The sequence below is a fragment of the Dendrobates tinctorius genome, unplaced genomic scaffold (assembly GCF_039654945.1).
Source record: "Dendrobates tinctorius isolate UK_male_01 unplaced genomic scaffold, ASM3965494v1 ptg000166l, whole genome shotgun sequence".
NCBI classification, from domain to species: domain Eukaryota; kingdom Metazoa; phylum Chordata; class Amphibia; order Anura; family Dendrobatidae; genus Dendrobates; species Dendrobates tinctorius.
Window position 1 is genome coordinate 14,375,381 of NW_027361833.1, and position 18,696 is coordinate 14,394,076.

Sequence of the window (18,696 nt, forward strand, 5' to 3'; positions counted from 1 at the left end):
CTGTAAGGTAAAGCAAAGATATCTCTCCCCAAATAGTAATCCTCCCATGCTAAGAAGGGTTAAATCTCATTCATTACCAATAAAGGGTCCCATCACGGTAAAAATGGAGCTCCCTTCTTAGCATGGGAGGATTACTATTTGGGGAGAGATATCTTGGCTTTACCTTACAGTTTGGCGCTATATACTCTGGAATTTTGGTGTCGATTTCTATGCATTGTCTATTTTTGTAATGCCATTTTATCTTTGTATACATTAATAAAGATGGTATATGTTTTTATTGAAAACTCCTGTTGTGCTCTGGTTTTTCATCAGTCTTCAGTGGAGTGACTAAGTGCACCTACTGGGTGTGTGTACACCCGGTGCAGCTAATTATGAGTCTGGTTTTTGAGATATTAGATATTTGATAATCTAGCACCAGCACCAATAAGACCATACTGAAGCAAGATTAAAAAATATGTACTAAAAAAGGTTTACTTTACTAACTATTGTTTATAGCTCTACAATGAAAGGTTTTTGCTTATGTTGGGATTACTTACTAAATTCAGGCTTAGTAATGCAATGGCAAGAACGCTTGTGGTGTAATAAAGCAAGCTGTTTATAGTTAGCTATGTCCCATGATAACCCAAGCATAGCAAATTTGCAATAATCAGCCGCTTATGCTAAAAACAGCTAAGTAATAACAAATACATGTATACTGTATATACTGGACTAAGAGGCCCTGGAAGTATGAGACAGCCTTTTTCTGCATATTCAATCACTATAGACTGTATTTTACTTCTGTACCAATAGTCTTTGTGTAACCCCTGGAAACATCAGCCTAACACTTACCATGCTTTTCTAAATGTAGACAGCAGCTGTCCACAAGCCTGGGAACTTGTCTGTAGATAGGGTTCAGACTGAGCTTTTTATCCCTTTCCTTTTCTTTCTTGCTTTGTGCTTCGGCTGGCAAAGACAGCTGTAGCGCCTCTAGGAGTCGAGACTGATTGTCATCAAGATCTGTAATGGAGTCCACAGACATTGCACCCTGCAACACATGAAAAACTGATTTAACTTATACAGTGCTAATACTTATGCATTCTGCAATGCTCATAGTCTTGTAGCAGAATATGAAAAGTCTTGAGTATCATATATACATTAGATGGCTGTCAGACAAACGATGCTTCAACTGATCAATCAACCATCTCTGCTGTCTCTCCCTTACACAGGAACACTCACTTGGCCAATTTCTCCTGTGTTCTCCATTAAAAAGCCAATGACTGACATCTTTACAGAAGGCTTTATTGCAGGAGCACAGAGTAATCATAAGTCCAAAATCAGTCATGCCATATCAACGTTTCCCCCAACAACCAGTTGGCTGGTGCTACCATACACATTCGAGTGTCAGCCAAACCCATCTAGTGCGTCTGACATTAGTCTAATGTGTATGTAAGGCTTTACTTAGTTCATATCCAATGTCTATCTATCCAAATAATGACGTTTCATAATATACAGTGGATATAAAAAGTCTACACATCCCTGTTAAAATGCCAGGTTTTCGTCATGTAAAAAATTCATTGTTTCAGAATTTTTTTCCCACCTTTAATGTCACCCATTAACGGGCCAATAGCCCCTTCCCAGTCTATTAATATCAGTCCGCAGCTGTCTGTTTAGCCTTTGCTGGGTGTTAAAAATAGGGGGGGATCCCACATTTTTGCGGGTCTCCGCTTTTTTTTTTTTTTTAATAACCAGTAAAGGCTTCTCAGACAGCTGTGAACTGACATTAATAGGCTGGTAATTTTTAAGGATTTTAGCCCCTTCCCACAATAATAACATTAGCCCCCAGCTGTCTGCTTTCCTTCAGCTGTTGAATAATAATAAGGAGGACCCCATTCATCATGGTCCTCATCGCTATCCATCTCTGTATTTGAACATCTTTATTACATAACACTGTTTAATTTCTATGCTGCATTTCATTCCATACGTGTCACACGGACAGCACATGGACACACGGATGTCACATGTACACACAGACGGCATACAGATATGGACCACGGATCTCACCAGTTATGTTTTCTCCAATACTGGAATCATTGGAACATGTGAAAGGGCATAACTGTTAACCATTATTGTATGAAACAACAGCCATTATTCATGCCTATGAGTAAGGACTGCACATTATAATCAAACCTCACACATACATACTGTTTATAGTACATGAACACATGTGGGTATCATTGAATTGGAAAAAATGTATTATTATTATTTACCAGACTGTTTTTTTTACGTCGTTTGATGTATTCATCAGTATTTTGCTTTAGGCTGTGCTGGCAACGGAAAGACATATATTTCAGTGTATCTTTGTGTGAATTCATTTGTAAAGCCTTTTAAACACAGTTCGATGGTAAATGAGGAAGGCTTAAGGCTTGATAAGAGTCATCTGCCTTGATTAAGGAAGATAATAGTTGCAATGAATTTTTAAGTTCCAAAATATACTGTTTCCCACAGCAAGAAGGAATAATCACAAGCAATGTTTTCTTGGCCAAGTTATGTATTTATTTGATCTGGAACTGAGAATAACTTTGTGGTTTGTTTGTGATTAAATTAAAGGTCCAAGAAACTTGGGAGGGAGATTCTAACCGGCAAACAATCAACTAGAAAAACTGATGTTTGTTCTTACATATAAACAGACTGTGTATTCATTGGATATGGTTATTTTACAGTCTGTAGCAGTAACAATGATTTTGTTACATTACCTAGGATGCTGCAAAGGCTAATACTAATATTGTACAGGTAATGTATAAATATATGTTTGGTCAAAATAAAAATTGATTGTCCTTTTACATTTTTTTGCTTACAGATGTAAAATAAAAACAATGATGTCACCCTACCTGGGCCAAGCGATGCGTCTACACTGCTGCTCTGATCTTTGTTGGTCGGCTGCACTGGTGGCGTGATGTCAAGCCTACAGTGCACATCACTGCTGCAGCCAATCTTTGAGCTCAGCAGCTCTGCATTTGTAGCTGGCATGAGTAATTAAGCTTATTGATTGTCTACAGTGGTGGTATGCTTTGTAGATGTAATGTCATCTGTGCAGTAGATCAGCAAAGTCCAGAGGAGTGGTGGAGAGTCAGTGTGTGACCCTAGGAAGGTGAGTATATCACGGTTTCTTATTTAACTCTTGTGCACACCTACGGGTAAAAAAAAAAAAATTGCAACAGGACAAACCCTTTAAACGAAATTTGTCAAAAGGTTTTTGCTACCTTATCTGAGAGCAGCCTGATGTAGGCAAAGAAACCCTGAATCCAACGATGTATCACTTAGTTTACTGGGTGCAGATCTAAGAAAGCTAAACCTGCTGACACCAGGCTCTCTATATACATAGTCTATTGACAGTGAGCTGCATATCGTAGGAGGGGCAGAGTCAGACTTGTGATCACATACAAACCAGACCTGGTATTGATAATCTTCTAATGATAAAACCTTCACCGAAAATAAACAAAAACACACAGCTTAATAAATGACACATAGTTAAATTCAATGTTTTAACCCATATCTCTCTCGTGCTGTCCTCAGATTACATTGCAAAAACCATTGCACAGGTTCCCTTTAAAAGGAACCTGTCATGTGAAAAATGCAGATATGGGGTTAATATGCAGGTTACTAGCGTTCTGAACCTGCCTGGTGCTGGCACTTACACACCCGCTGCCAGAAGGAAATTATCTTTATTCCTCCCGGTAACGTTAGGATTTCAGTCACGGGGGGTCGCCGTTTCGGGTTTAGTCCACCGCTCTGCATATAGAGATTGGTGGCTTTAACTGCGCCCTGACACTGACTGACAGCTGGCCTTGATGATAAGTGAGCTGTCAGTCAGTGCCAAGTGCATCAGCTCCCTCTCACCTAATAGGATAACCCAATAATATTCATGATGGGAATACCCCTTTGAGTAGCTGCGTAAAAATCCAAGTCATATGAAAAGCAGAAACAAATCTGTTAACAGCCACTACCAATCTTTATCAGTTTATTTGATAAAAACAAGGACAAAGGCTTGGATCGCAGATGATTAAAAAAAAACCAAAACCTTTTAATTACCATAGCTACTAATTATCCCACCAAAAAGATAAAATACAAAAAGAATAAAATAAAATGAAAGGGGTTTGTTAAGTATGTTATTAAAATGAGCAGAACATCTGACATTGTTCTCTGGTTTCTATCAAGTATGGTAGCAATTAAAAGCTGACAACTGCACTACCTCATCAAGTTCTATTATTTTATTGCTTCAATATGCAAGGCAAACTGTGAAATTGTGGAAATTAATAGAAACTCAAGTGATCGAGCAGAAAAACAAAGTTAAGGCCCTTTTACATTTAGCGATGCACCAGCGATCCAACCAGCGATCCAACCCGGTCAGGATCGCTGGTGCATCGCTAAATGATCGCTAGTGAGCTTTCATACAGAAAGATCTCACAGCGATGCAGCAGCGACGCAGCGCACGATACTTACCATTCACACACTGCGATCCTGCGTCCTCCCGCCCGCCTCCACGCGTCGCTGGACGTCACAGCAGGAAGCGCCCGACGAGAAATGGAGCCGGACATTCTCGCGCGATCAGCGATGGACAGCGGGGGAGCCGGTCGTTGGTAAGTATCACACATAGCGATATCGCTAGCAATATCGCTATAACGTCACAAAACCAGTGACGTTTTAGCGATATTGCTAGCGATATCGCTTAGTGTAAAACCCCCTTTAGGAAAGAGAACGCACATAGGGCAATAAAAGTGATATTTTGGGTGATAATACACGGTTAGTGCACTCGCCTTTACAGGTTGTGAACAGTCACAATCCCTTGCAGAATGTAAAAGGAACTAGTGGTCGCTGCAGACTCCCGTAGATGCCAATGTCACAAAGGAGGAAGAAAAACACCGGGTTTTTCAATGTGTTCGCGCTGACCACACAAGGATAGAAATATTCTTGAAAGCTTTATGGTGCCGACGCGTTTCGTGGCAAATCTGCCACTTCCTCAGGCCCAAAGAATAACAGAATTTCTTTCTGAACTATCGTTCGTCCCTGTCCTATCCCGTTCCAACCTCCCTTTCCCGTTCTTTGTCCTATCATTTCCCCCTCCGTGCCCTTTTACTCCCTGCGTGGAGTGTATTTGAAGTTAATAAAATCCTGTTAACTCTTGATCTGTCTCCTGTCCGTGGCGACATCCCGCATTTCCTACGATTTCTACAATTGCACCCGAGAATCGCATCACACGCACCCATATAATTCTATGGGGGCGTATGAAACATCGCACTGCACTCGGATATCACCTGAGTGAAGTGCGATTCCCGCCGACGCTGGCAGCAGAAGAGATAGAGAAATTACTTTCTCCATCTCTGCAGCTGTGCTCCGATCCCGTCAATGCGAGAATATCGGAGCACAGAGCACTAAAGGGCCTTTTACACACAGCAATATCGCTACAGCGTTGTGACGCAACAGCGATATCGCTACATGTGACACTTACCTCCGACTGGCCCCCCTGTTGGATATCGCTGATCGGGCGAGAGCGTCCTGGGCCGTTTTCTTCTCGCTGGAGTCCCACTGGCGCCGACGAGCGACACATGGATGCAGGTGGAAGACGTCATCATCGCTGCCGTCTGACAGGTAAGTAACAACTGCCGAGCATTGCTGCATCGCTGGTGAGATCTGCCTGTTTGGCAGCTCACTAGCGACCATTTAGCGATGCACCAGCGATCCTGACCGGGTCGTATCGTTGTCAGGATCGCTGGTGCATCGCCAAATGTAACGGGACCTTAACACTTGGCTCACACTCGCAGCAGAGCAGGAGCTGAGGGGTCATTAGCATATCATAATGGGACCTCGGCCTTAGCGGGGTCTGCCTACAAATATTTACTGATACACGGACTGCCTTGTTCTGTGAATTTCTGAAAATGATTAACAATGTAAGGGCACAAATTTATTGAAGTAAATGGCTTAGTCAGGGCACTGTTTTTTTGGGGGGGATTTTAGTAGAAAACCTGACATGCTGCTCAGCGGAGAGCACTATATGTATATAAAATATCCTCAATGGCTTGTCTGAAATATATATAAACTTCTCTAATAGCAGTGCAATAAAAATGTTGAAAAAAAACCCCCTCTCATCACGTCTCATTTAGTCTGTGTTTACTCATCCAGTATGGATGATGTGCCATCCCATGCATATGGCTGCTGCAGTCAACAACCATTGGCCTCACTTTTCTCATGCAATACATGTAGGCATCACTGCCAATGCCAGTGATTGGCTGCAGTGGTAACACTCATTGCTGCAGGGAAGTAAACACAGACCGTTTATTTTAGTGCATTTTGATGTGGTTTGTGAAGTTTTAAAAAAAAAATATATATATATATATATATATATATATATATATATATATAGGGGTATAGAATCTGGGAGTATGAGAGGGAAATCTTACATAAAAACATCCAAGGTTTTCTTTTAAGTAGCGTAAATAGAGAAAATCAGGCTTTTTACAATCAGAACATGCTAAAGGTGTTTAGTAAAACTTGTTCCGAAATTCAAAAGAACTTTAGATAAAGGTGACATTAGTTATGTTCTATTTCTCACTAGCTGAAGAGCCCAGCGTTGTCCAGGCATAGTAACTAACTACAGTTAGTTATAACAAATTATAATGAAAATATATATATATATATATATATATATATATATATATATATATATATATATATATATATCTCCAACAATGTAGACCAGCTCACTCCTGTGAACCACCTAGAACCTCAGCTGACCTGGTTAACTCCATTGTGCCCGGATCTGGATGTAGGAGTCCATCCATACAAATGTGAACAACGACAAAGCAAAGTCCAGCAATAACGTGAGCAATCCAGGATGCTGTTAAAATTTTTTTTCTTTTTATTCATAAATCCATTAAAATGCAATGGTCCAAGCAGTTCAAAACAGCAATAACGCAGGAAAGTCGTGCAGATAGGACAATCTGCACGACTTTCCTGCGTTATTGCTGTTTTGAACTGCTTGGACCATTGCATTTTAATGGATTTATGAATAAAAAGAAAAAAATTTTTAACAGCATCCTGGATTGCTCACGTTATTGCTGGACTTTGCTTTGTCGTTGTTCATATATATATATATATATATATATATATATATATATATATATATATATATATATATATATATATATATATCCATCCACTAATATCCCACATCATCCCGTCAGCCGGAGCCACCAGACAAATACCCCTAATATCCCACATCATCCCGTCAGAGCCGACTACTACCCCTAATATCCCACATCATCCCATCAGCCAGAGCCACCGGACTACTACCCCTAATATCCCACATCATCCCGTCAGAGCCACCCAACTACTACCCCTAATATCTCACATCATCCTGTCAGCCAGAGCCACCGGACTACTACCCCTAATATCCCACATCATCCTATCAGCCAGAGCCACCGGACTTCTACCCCTAATATCCCACATCATCCCGTCAGCCAAAGCCACAGGACTACTACCCCTAATATCCCACATCATCCTGTCAGCCAGAGCCACCAGACAAATACCCCTAATATCCCACATCATCCCGTCAGAGCCGACTACTACCCCTAATAACCCACATCATCCCATCAGCCAGAGCCACCGGACTACTACCCCTAATATCCCACATCATCCCGTCAGAGCCACCCAACTACTACCCCTAATATCTCACATCATCCTGTCAGCCAGAGCCACCGGACTACTACCCCTAATATCCCACATTATCCCGTCAGCCAAAGCCACAGGACTACTACCCCTAATATCCCACATTATCCCGTCAGCCAGAGACACCGGACTACTACCCCTAATATCCCACATTATCCCGTCAGCCAGAGACACCGGACTACTACCCTTAATATCCCACATTATCCCGTCAGCCAGAGCCACCGGACTACTACCCCTAATATCCCACATCATCCTGTCAGCCAGAGCCACTGGACTACTACCACTAATATCCCACATCATCCAGTCAGAGCCACCGGACTATTACTACTAATATCCCACATGATCCTGTCAGAGCCACCGGACTACTACCCCTAATATCCCACATCATCCCATCAGCCAGAGCCACCGGATTACTACCCCTAAAATCTCACATCATCCCGTCAGAGCCACCAGACTACTATCACTAATATCCCACGTCATCCCGTCATAGCCACCTGACTACTACCCCTAATATGCCACATCATCCCGTCAGCCTGGGGTCAGAACCAGAGCAATGAGTGGATTTGTCCTGACTTCCATACCAATAATCCCTTTAATAGAAGCCTGGGGTGAGAATCAGAGCACAGAGTGGAACGGTCCTAGCTTCCATACCGGGGATCCCTTTAAGAGAGGCCTGGGGTCAGAACCTGGGCGAAGAGTGGATTTGTCCTCACTTCCATACCAATGATCCCTTTAATAGAAGCCCTGGGGTCAGAATCAGAGCACATAGTGGATTTGCCCTGACTTTCATACCAGAGATCCCTTTAAGAGAGGCCTGGGGTTAGTACCAAAGCGCAGAGTGGATTTGCCCTCACTTCTGTTCTGGGGATCCCTTTAAGAGAGGCCTGGCATCAGAACCAGAGCGCTGAGTGGAACGGTCCTAGCTTCCATACCGGGGATCGCTTTAAAGGGAATCTGTCACCCCTTTTTTGAGATATCATATAATGATATCATTCAATTGTGTGTCACATAAGGATTCTCTTAGTACTTTTGCTTCCCCCTGACCCCGCACCTTTCATGCATAAATACCTTTTTTATATCGGTTCAGATGTATGTAAACTGCCGGTGTCCGGTCCGCTGGGTGGGGCTTATTCACCTGCTCCCCCCCTCCCTGTCTTGCTCTACGCATTTCTTCTTGTGTTGAGCAAGACAGGGAGGGGGGGGGAGCAGTTGAATAAGCCCCGCCCATCGGACCGGACAGTGGCAGTTTACATACATCTGAACCGATGTAAAAAAGGTATGTATGCATGAAAGGTGTGGGGTCAGGGGGAAGCAAAAGTACTAAGAGAATCCTTATGTGACACACAATTGAATGATATCATTATATGATATCTCTAAAAAGGGGTGACAGATTCCCTTTAAGAGGGGCCTGGGGTCAGAACCAGAGCACAGAGTGGATTTGCCCTAACTTCCATACCAATGATCCCTTTAATAGAAGCCTGGGGTCAGTACCAGAGTGCTGTATGGATTTGCCCTCACTTCCATACCGGGGATCCCTTTAAGAGAGCCTGGGGTGAGAACCAGAGCGCGGAGTGGATTTGCTTTAACTTCCATACAAGGGATCCCTTTAAGAGAGGCCTGGGGTCAGAACCAGAGTGCAGAGTGGATTTGCCCTGATTTCCATACCAATGATCCCTTTAATAGAAGCCTGAGGTCAGAATCAGAGCGCTGAGGGATTTGCTTTAACTTCCATACCTGAGATCCCTTTAAGAGAGGCCTGGGGTCAGAACCAAAGCGCTGGATGGATTTGCCCTAACTTCCATACCAATGATCCCTTTAAGAGAGAAGAAGTGCCTATGGGATGGAGGATGTGTGATGGGTATATGGGCAGGGAGGGGGGGATTAATTTCTATCATGTGCTCTCTGCTCCTTTCTGGGAGGCAGACAATGGATGGGAGCTTATGTTCCCAGGGATGCTAGATTTCTCCCACCATGTCACTGTCTGCTGATGTGTTGTGGAGTGAGAAAACTGTTGCTCATAGCAACCGATTACAGCTCAGCTTCTTTTAAACAGCTCTGGTGAAATGAAAGATGGTTAGTGATTGGGTGGGGCTAGGTGGAGTGGGTGTGGCTGATACACACACATACATACATTCATAGATAGATAGATAGATAGATAGATAGATAGATAGATACAATGCAAATGAATCTGTATTTTTCCAGCATGGTATGATTATACACATGATCCAAAACTAACCAACATTAGTGACAGGCTGAGAATGGACCATGTTATTTTGCAGATACAAGTCTATTTCTAAAATATTATGGAATTACATTTTGTTACATTCTGCAGATCTGCGACTTGTAACGTTTGCTGATATGAAATATCTCACACAGGATAATGTGGCATTGACAGAGCGAAATGTAAAACTGCGTATTTAACAAACCAGATTTAGAAAATAAAAATTTAGAAATTAAACTAAAGATATTGGATTTGGTTCATTGTCTGAAATGTACAGTATAAGAATGACCCATCGCCAAATTTGTCAGCTCACCCGCCTACGAGCGCGAGGCGCTGCCTCCGGTGTGTTGGGAGATGTGGATTCGTTTGGTGTTTCTGAAGTGGAGCTGAGAGATGAATTACTACTGGAGAGTTCTTTATTCTGTCTTCTAGATCCAAATGGCAGGATAGATGTTACAAAGTCAGAGACCTCCTTCTGCTCATCTTTTTGGGAATCCTGCTTCAGCTTGTGCGCCCTGTCATTGGCGATAACTTGTGATAATGCCATTCCGAATGCCTGCGGTAAGAACTCTAGAATAACAGAAGAGAATAATCATCACCATACTGGATAGCACTCACACTAATTAAAAACAACAGCTTCTGCTGACACTCACTTTTACTTTGTGGCATTTTAAAAGCTTTCCAAGTCTAAATCTAAAAAACACGAATCCACTAGCTGTTCACAGAACCCACTATTTTAATGCATTGTTCTACACCACTGAATCACATCTTTCCCAATGAGACAGTCTTTATTGTCTCATATTGCGCAACGTAGACTCTTTTCCTGCGTGCAAAGACTTCGTTTAGGGACATAGATGCAAACATATTCTGATTGAAGGAGGACATTTTGAGATGTGGATGTTTACTTCATTTTCACATTTAGTGGGGTATAGACTGACAACTTAATGTGCTCACATTCTCCACTGTGTCGTACTCCTCTGTCTTTGTGCAGGGATGACATTTCAGGGGCAATCAGTATGTTTTTTGAGTAAACGCATGCAAACACTAGGAGGGGATAAAAACATCATGCACGTTGCCCCTGTTGTAATTCAAAGGTAGCCTCACCCCTCCCTCGCTAGGACATGACAGCATGTATTTCTAGTAGCTGTCATGCTCGGGTCGGGAGAGCAGACGGCAAGTACGAGCTTTGCGTTGTGATTCTTGTCTGAGTTATACGGCGATCTGACTCTTCTCTAAAGCAAAAATGCTAACCAAGGAGCAACCATACTTCATATAAATTTCCTTGAATTAAAGATCAGTCACCTGATTTCACAATTTAAAGAAGCACCTTCCTAAAACGTTTTATTCCTGTCTAAAATATATGTATTGCAGTTGCTATATTCAATGATCGCCATCTTCCCTGGTTTCCAGCACCTCTCAGGTCCTCTTCTCAGGTGACTAAAATTTTGAATTGTTGGATCACACTGTGCTCTGTGTGTGACCTGAAAGTGGCATTTACAATGAAAGTCTATGATTCCTCCTACTGATGCTCCTTAGGCTAGCTTACACTGAAAGGCCACGTTCACACCATCAGTATTTGGTCAGTATTTTAGATCAGTATATGTAAGCCAAAACCAGGAGTGGGTGATATATACAGAAGTGGTGATGTGTTTCTATGACACTTTTCCTCTGATTGTTCCACTCCTGGTTTAGGGTTACAAATACAGATGTAAAATACTTACCACATGTAGATCGTGTGATTGTGGCTTAAAGACATCCAACTCACACACAAACCCCAGTGTGATCGAGGGACTCAGAATTGCAGTCACGTCAGTAAAAAAGGACCTGAAAACCAATGCTGGAAATTGGGGGTTCACAAAGATCGGAATGTGCATTTAACGCATCTATACTACATATATATTAGTGAGGTTTTAAGGGAGTCAGTCACCCCTTTTTTCGAATATGAGCTGCCGGCACCGCCATCAGGGGCGGTCCAGTCCGATGGATGTCGCAGTCCGGCGCCTCCCATCTTATAATGGTAATGTCCTATTTTTTCCTTCCTGTCATGGCTCTGGCGGGCGCACTGCAGAGCAGAATACTGCAGTGCGCAGGCACCGGACCTCTCCCTGCGCCTGCACACTGCAGGACTCTGCTCTGCCCTCAACAGGGCAGAGCAGTGCACCTGCGCGGGAGCCACGACAGGAAGGAAAGAAGAGGACGGCATCGTATGAAGATGGGAGGCACCGGACAGGACCACTATGAGTATAATCTAACTCTTTTTTCTTATCTTTCAGGTTACATTGGGGGCTTATATGCAGCATTACAGAATGCTGTAGATATGCCCCTGATGACAGTGCCGGCAGCTCATATTCGAAAACACGGGTATTACATACCTGGTAATGTGTTTTTTCATGACACATGACGGCACCACGAGAGAGGGGATCCGCCCCACGAGGACAGGAAACCTTCAAGATAAAAGGGGCGGCTCCTCTCTCCGCATCAGTTGTTTTACAGAGCACGAGAGGAACTCCGCAGGTTAGTGGACACATAAATAATACATATTTTATACTGCTAAATTTCCAACACCAAGGGAGTGTATAATACTAACAAAACACCCAACTAATGACGTGATCAAATAGGGCGGGAATATAAGGGTGCCGTCATGTGTCATGAAAAAACACATTACCAGGTATGTAATACCCGTGTTTTTCCATTCTACATGACGGCACCACGAGAGAGTTACAGAGATTTGTATTCTCTTTAGGGGGGGATCACTGCCTGTAACACTCTTCTCCCAAATGTGAGATCAGAGGCAGCAGATAGGTCTAATCTGTAATGTCTGAAAAAGGTAGATGGAGAGGACCAAGTGGCCGCCTTACAGATTTGGTCGATGGAGGCGTCCGCTCTCTCCGCCCAGGACGTTGCCATGGCCCTCGTGGAGTGGGCTTTTAGGCCCTCTGGAACAGCCCTGCCTGCACTACTATATGCTAATATGATGGCCTCTCTCACCCATCTAGCTATAGTTTGCTTAGAGGCTTTAAGGCCTTTCCTTGCCCCCTGATATGAGACAAATAAGGCCCTCTGTTTCCTCCATGGTTTTGTCACCTCTAAATACTGTAGGATACATCTCCTAACGTCTAAGCAATGTAATCTCTCTTCCTTTTTGTTACCGGGGTTAGGACAAAAGGATGGCAAGATTATTTCCTGAGCTCTGTGGAATTTCGACACTACCTTAGGGAGGTATGCTGGATCTAATCTTAACACGACTCTATCGTCCATAACCTGAGTGTATGGCGGGTCTGCTGATAGTGCGTGTAAGTCCCCAACCCTACGTGCCGATGTGAGTGCCACTAACAAGGCTGTTTTTAAAGTTAACACTTTATCTGATGTTGCGTTTATTGGTTCAAATGGGCTTTCCGTTAGAGATGATAGGACTAAATTTAGATCCCAGGGAGGAGGTTTAGGAGATGGGACAGAGTCAGCTCTAGTACAGGCCCGGATAAATCTGGCGACCCATCTATCGTTTGCCAGATCATAGTTGAATAATGCTGCCAGGGCTGAGACGTGTACTTTCAGGGTGCTGACCGCTAAACCCAAGTCTAAACTCCTTTGTAGAAACTAGCACTTCCCTCACAGGTACTTCCCCCTCCTGTATTGGGCCTGAGGTGGACAAAAATTTTCTCCATATTCTCCCGTATATTTTTGTAGTCACTGGCTTTTTGCTACTGATTAGGGTGGAAATCAACCTTGCTGAAAAACCTTTCTTCTCTAACAGTGACCTTTCAAATTCCAGGCTGTCAAATGCAGCCTGGAATTCAGAGGGTGATTGAAGGGACCCTGTGTTAGGAGGTCGTGGTCCTCTGGGAGCACCCATGGGTCTGTCACTGACATCACTCTTAGCCAATAGAACCACGGCCTTTTTGGCCAAAAGGGAGCTATCATAATTACTCTGGCTTGGTCCTCCCTGATCTTCTTCAGGACTAATGGAATGAGGCATATCGGAGGGAAGGCGTACAGGAGACCTGATGTCCATTTTATCCTGAAGGCGTCTACCGCCAGTGGCATGTCTGCTGGCCTTAGGGAGCAGAATTTTTGAACTTTTCTGTTGGTTTTTGAGGCGAAGAGATCTATTATGGGTTTTCCCCACCTCTGCACAATTTGTTGAAAAATGGACTCTTTTAGGCACCATTCGCCTTGCTTTAAGCGGTTTCTGCTCAGAAAGTCCGCCTTCAGGTTGTCCACGCCTCGGATATGCAGGGCCGATAATGAGAGAAACTGATGTTCCGCCAGAGTCAGGATTCTTCTTGCTATTTCCATTAATGCCCGAGAACGGGGGCCCCCCTGATGGTTCACGTATGCAACTGCTGTACGATTGTCCGATAGGACTTTCACATGATGTCCTCTCAGGTGTGTCAGCAATCCTTCCAGCGCTCTTTCGATGGCTAGTAGCTCCCACTCGTTTGAGGATAGATCTTTTTCCTCCTGAGCCCAAGGATCTTGGAGCCACAGGGTGTCTAGATGGGCTCCCCAGCCCCAGGGACTGGCATCTGTCGTGACTACTCTGGAGGCTGTATATGTCCAGGGTACTCCCCTCGGAGAGGACTCTATCTGTAACCACCATCTTAGTGACTGGAGTACAGGATCCGGGATGGTGAGCTTCTGTTCTAACTGCCCTTGAAGCGTCAGATCGCTTTGTAACACACACCACTGAAGTTCCCTTGTGTGAAATTGAGCCCATTTTACCGCTGGTATGCAGGAGGTTAGGGACCCCAACACTGACATGGCTTTCCTCAGAGTCATTGTTGGCTTTCCTAATGTTGTCCTGATTAGATTTTTGATTTTCTCTTCTTTCTCCTTTGGGAGGCGACATTCCTGTATTACCGAGTCTATTGTTAGGCCCAAAAAATTCTGGACCATTGTTGGCTCCAACCTGGATTTTTTGAGGTTCAGTTGCCAACCCAAAGTCTGAAGAGTCTCTATCACTATCTTGACTCGTTCCTGACAGTGAGAGAAATCTTTCCCCACTATCAAGAAGTCGTCCAGATATGGAATTACTAGAGCATCTTTTTCTCTGAGATGTGCCGTGACCTCCGCAATTAATTTCGTGAAGACCTGGGGGGCTATTGCTACCCCAAAGGGTAGAGCCTTGTACTGAAAGTGATGCCACTGAGATTTTATCTGGACTGCCACCCTGAGATATTTGCGGTCTTGCTGCCGAATCGGGACATGATAGTAAGCATCCTTGAGATCCAGGACCGACATGTAACACCGAGGGAAGAGGAGTTTCACTGTAGATCTTATCGTCTCCATCTTGAATGATGGGACTACTAGATACTTGTTGAGGCCTTTCAGATTTATAATCGTCCTCCAGGAATCGTCTGGTTTCTTTATCAAAAATAGGGGGGAGTAAAAGCCTTCCTTCTTTTCTTTTCCTGGAACTTCTTCTAGTACGAGTTTTTGTATAAGTGATAATACCTCCTCTTCCAAGCTCTTTTGTCTTTCTTGAGATGATTGTACCGGAGTTTGAATGAGTTTTTGTGGTGGCCAGTGGTGGAATTTTAACTCCAGACCTGACCCTACTATCTGTCGGATCCAGGTGCTGGATGAGATCCTTTCCCAGGCTGGGAGGAAGTGAGAGAGCCTTCCCCCCACCTGAGAAGGACCGTCACTGGGCGGGTTTTTTGGCTTCTCTTGGGGGCTTACTGAAATAGAAGCCTCTCCCTCCTCTGTATCGTCTGTCAGAATTGTTTCTGTCACGATCTTTAAATTGTTGTCTTCTGAATTTTCGGCCCCTCTGAAAGGAGCGCCGAAAGGCTTGAAATGGTTGTTTTGGAAAATTCTTTTTTGTATCACTCGCTTTTTCCAACACTTCATCCAATGCCGGACCGAATAAGAAATTTCCTTCACATGGTAGAGAGCAAAGTTTCATTTTTGCCTGAGTGTCCCCCGGCCAGCATTTGAGCCATACCGCACGCCGTCCTACATTGGTTAAGGCTGCTGACTTTGACGCTAGCCTGGCCGAATCTGCTGACGCCTCTGCGAGAAAGTCTGCCGCCGCTCTAATAGCCGGTAATGCTTCCAGAATCGTCTCTCTGGGAACTCCTTGTTCTAATTGATCCTCCAAGTTGTCTGTCCATATCTTCAGGGACCTAGCCACACAAGTGGCTGCGATGGCGGGTCTTAGTGCCCCAGCCGAGGTTTCCCAGGCTGCCTTAAGGCAATTGTCCGCCTTCCGGTCCAGCGGTTCTTTTAGAAACCCCAGGTCCTCAAAGGGTAGGGAAGATTTTCTGGCGACCTTTGATATCGCTACATCAAATTTGGGGGCCCTATCCCAGGATGAGGATGCCTCTTCCTCAAAGGGGTATCTCCTCTTCAGGGAATTCGTTATCTGGGACTTCCTTTCTGGTTTTTCCCATTCGCGTTTTATGAGTGCTTTCAGTTGCTCATTAACAGGGAAGGTCTTACGTTTTTTCTTTTGCAGTCCACTGAACATGAGTTCTTGGGCTGTCTTTTTTGCTCGCTCTTCTACTAGCCCCATGGTAGATTTAACTGCTTTAATGAGTTCATCTGTAGTTTCTACTGGGAACGTATCTTCCCCGTCCGAGCTACTTCCTGAATACTGCGTCTTATTTGAGTCGTCTTCTGACCCTGTAGAGTCTTTTTGAGAGACCCCTGAGGGGCTTGATCTCCTAGTTTTCCTCTCTGTATCTACAGATTGTAATGCTCTTACTGACTTGGAAACTTCTGTCTGAATTATGGACCTCAGACTATCCGAAAATGAGGGTGTCTCCTCCGCTATGGTCTTGTTAATGCACTCCTGGCATAACTTTTTGTTCCAGGCTGCTTCTACGGGACTTTTACATAAAGCACATTCTTTATTTTTAGACTTTCCTCTACATTTCTTAGGGACCTCCTATTCTCCACCCCGCCAATGTATGTAAGAGGAGGAGGAGAGGGAAGAGAGGAGAAAAGAGAAAGAGAACAGACATTAGATTACTGGACTTTCTCGAAGTTCACTCACCACTCGGGCGCTTCACAGAACGGGTACCGGATCTGGAGGCTGACTGGTCCTTTCACTGTCTCCCAATGAGACTATTGATCCCTCTTTCCTGCGGTGACGATCCGCCCGTGCGCTGCCCGAGTGGCTCACACTACTGCTGCGGCGTGTCTTTGCTTTCTCCTCTGAGCACGACCGCCTCTCCTTTGCTTCCTGGCGCGGTTGCACATGCTCTGGCGAAGAGCTCTCCATTATGCTGCCTATGGCTGCGAGTAGTCACCTCCAACTCAAAATTGGTGCTGTGACGCCTGCTCGCCTTTTCTGGCGATCTTAAATAGCACCTCTTTTTTTTTTTTTTTGGACCACCTGGTCCCGCACCTGCCCCGCTAGTGTCTGTGTGGACGTGCGTGCCCCATGCCTCTGCGTGCCCCCCCGGGACCGTGCACACCTCGCAGGCCCCGCGGCGCGTCGCTCTACTTCCGGGTCGCACGCAACCACTTCCGGTTCATCGGCCGTCATGCGCGCTCCCAACGCGCGCGCCTCCCGGTGCGGCCATACGAACCTGGGCCGGGTGAGCGCCTGGGCCCTACTTGCTTCGGGCCCCCAGACACCCCTTACCTGCCCGATGGCCTGGCCACCACTGACTGCAGGTATCCTTTTCGCTGCGGGGTCCGGTGTCTGGTCTTCAACAGGGAGGGTACACTGTCTGTGGCCTCCGAGGAGCATTATTCTCTGCCCGGGCACCGATGTGTCTCCTGGGCTGCATGGCCACTGTATGTCGACAGGGAAGGAACACTGCAAGTGGCCTCCCTGGACCTTCTTTGTGTCCTGTCATCTTGGAGGGTCCACCGCCAAGGTACCCCGCTTCGCCTGGGAATCTGCCCTACCGGCTGTGGCCATGCCTTCGCTCAGGGGGGACATAGGCATATATGGCCCCCGAGGCGACTACCGGTACCCGGCGTCGGGTGTAGCAAATCCATGCCTGCCATTAATCACCCGACCCAGGTCCAGGCATCCTCTTCTTTCTTCAAAATCTTCAAGAGGCTTTCATCTTGAGGGTTCCCCATCGAGGACAGGAAACCAACTGATGCGGAGAGAGGAGCCGCCCCTTTTATCTTGAAGGTTTCCTGTCCTCGTGGGGCGGATCCCCTCTCTCGTGGTGCCGTCATGTAGAATGGAAAAAAAGGGGTGACAGATTCCCTTTAAGGGATAAAAAATGTTGTGGGAGTGCTTTTGAAGTAAGTACACCAGCCTCGTCATCTCTAAAAGATCTAATTAATAATTTATGTAGATCACATAGTGAAATCTGGTGACAGAACCCCATTAGAGAAAAATATATCGTAAACAGCTTTGCTGATCTATGGTAAGACTAGTGGCGACTATGGATCCTGTCGTACGGACACAAGGATCGAATGGTTTGGATTTCAGATTTTTGCCTGCAAGAGGATTTTGTTTGGCTTTGCTGAGATTACCTGAGTATTTGGCATTAAAGTATGAGGATTATCTCTGATTTGTTTACATTTAGGACAAATTATTATCAATGAGAATTCTGTGGTAGAAATCTGAGGCTGACCCTCCAGTTTCTGACATGGATATGCTGTTTGTTGTGAGTTCATTTTCCCCTTCACCATTGAGGTCTGATGAACTCCCTCTTCTGGTGAAGGAAGGTAGTGAGGCTGGTTACCAAACAGCTGAGCAGAATGATGATGACTGGGTGACTAGAATTGCTGACTGGATATAAGGCAGCCGACGCCCTTCTGCCTAGCGGGTGATTTCACTGAGGGATTCTTGGAGACCA

At 44.8% G+C, this 18,696-nt stretch overlaps 1 protein-coding gene across 2 annotated transcripts in view; it reads right to left on the reverse strand.

Moving 5' to 3' along the window:
• Positions 1 to 18,696, reverse strand: part of ARHGAP6 (Rho GTPase activating protein 6) — a 420,491-nt gene that overhangs the window by 68,049 nt on the left and 333,746 nt on the right. For both annotated transcript variants that reach the window (XM_073550694.1, XM_073550695.1), the window contains exons 4-5: positions 10,236 to 10,492; positions 829 to 1,024 (exon numbers count right to left, since the gene is read on the reverse strand). In XM_073550694.1, coding sequence (XP_073406795.1) covers positions 829 to 1,024; positions 10,236 to 10,492 — 453 coding nt within the window. The remainder of the gene's footprint in view (positions 1 to 828; positions 1,025 to 10,235; positions 10,493 to 18,696) is intronic.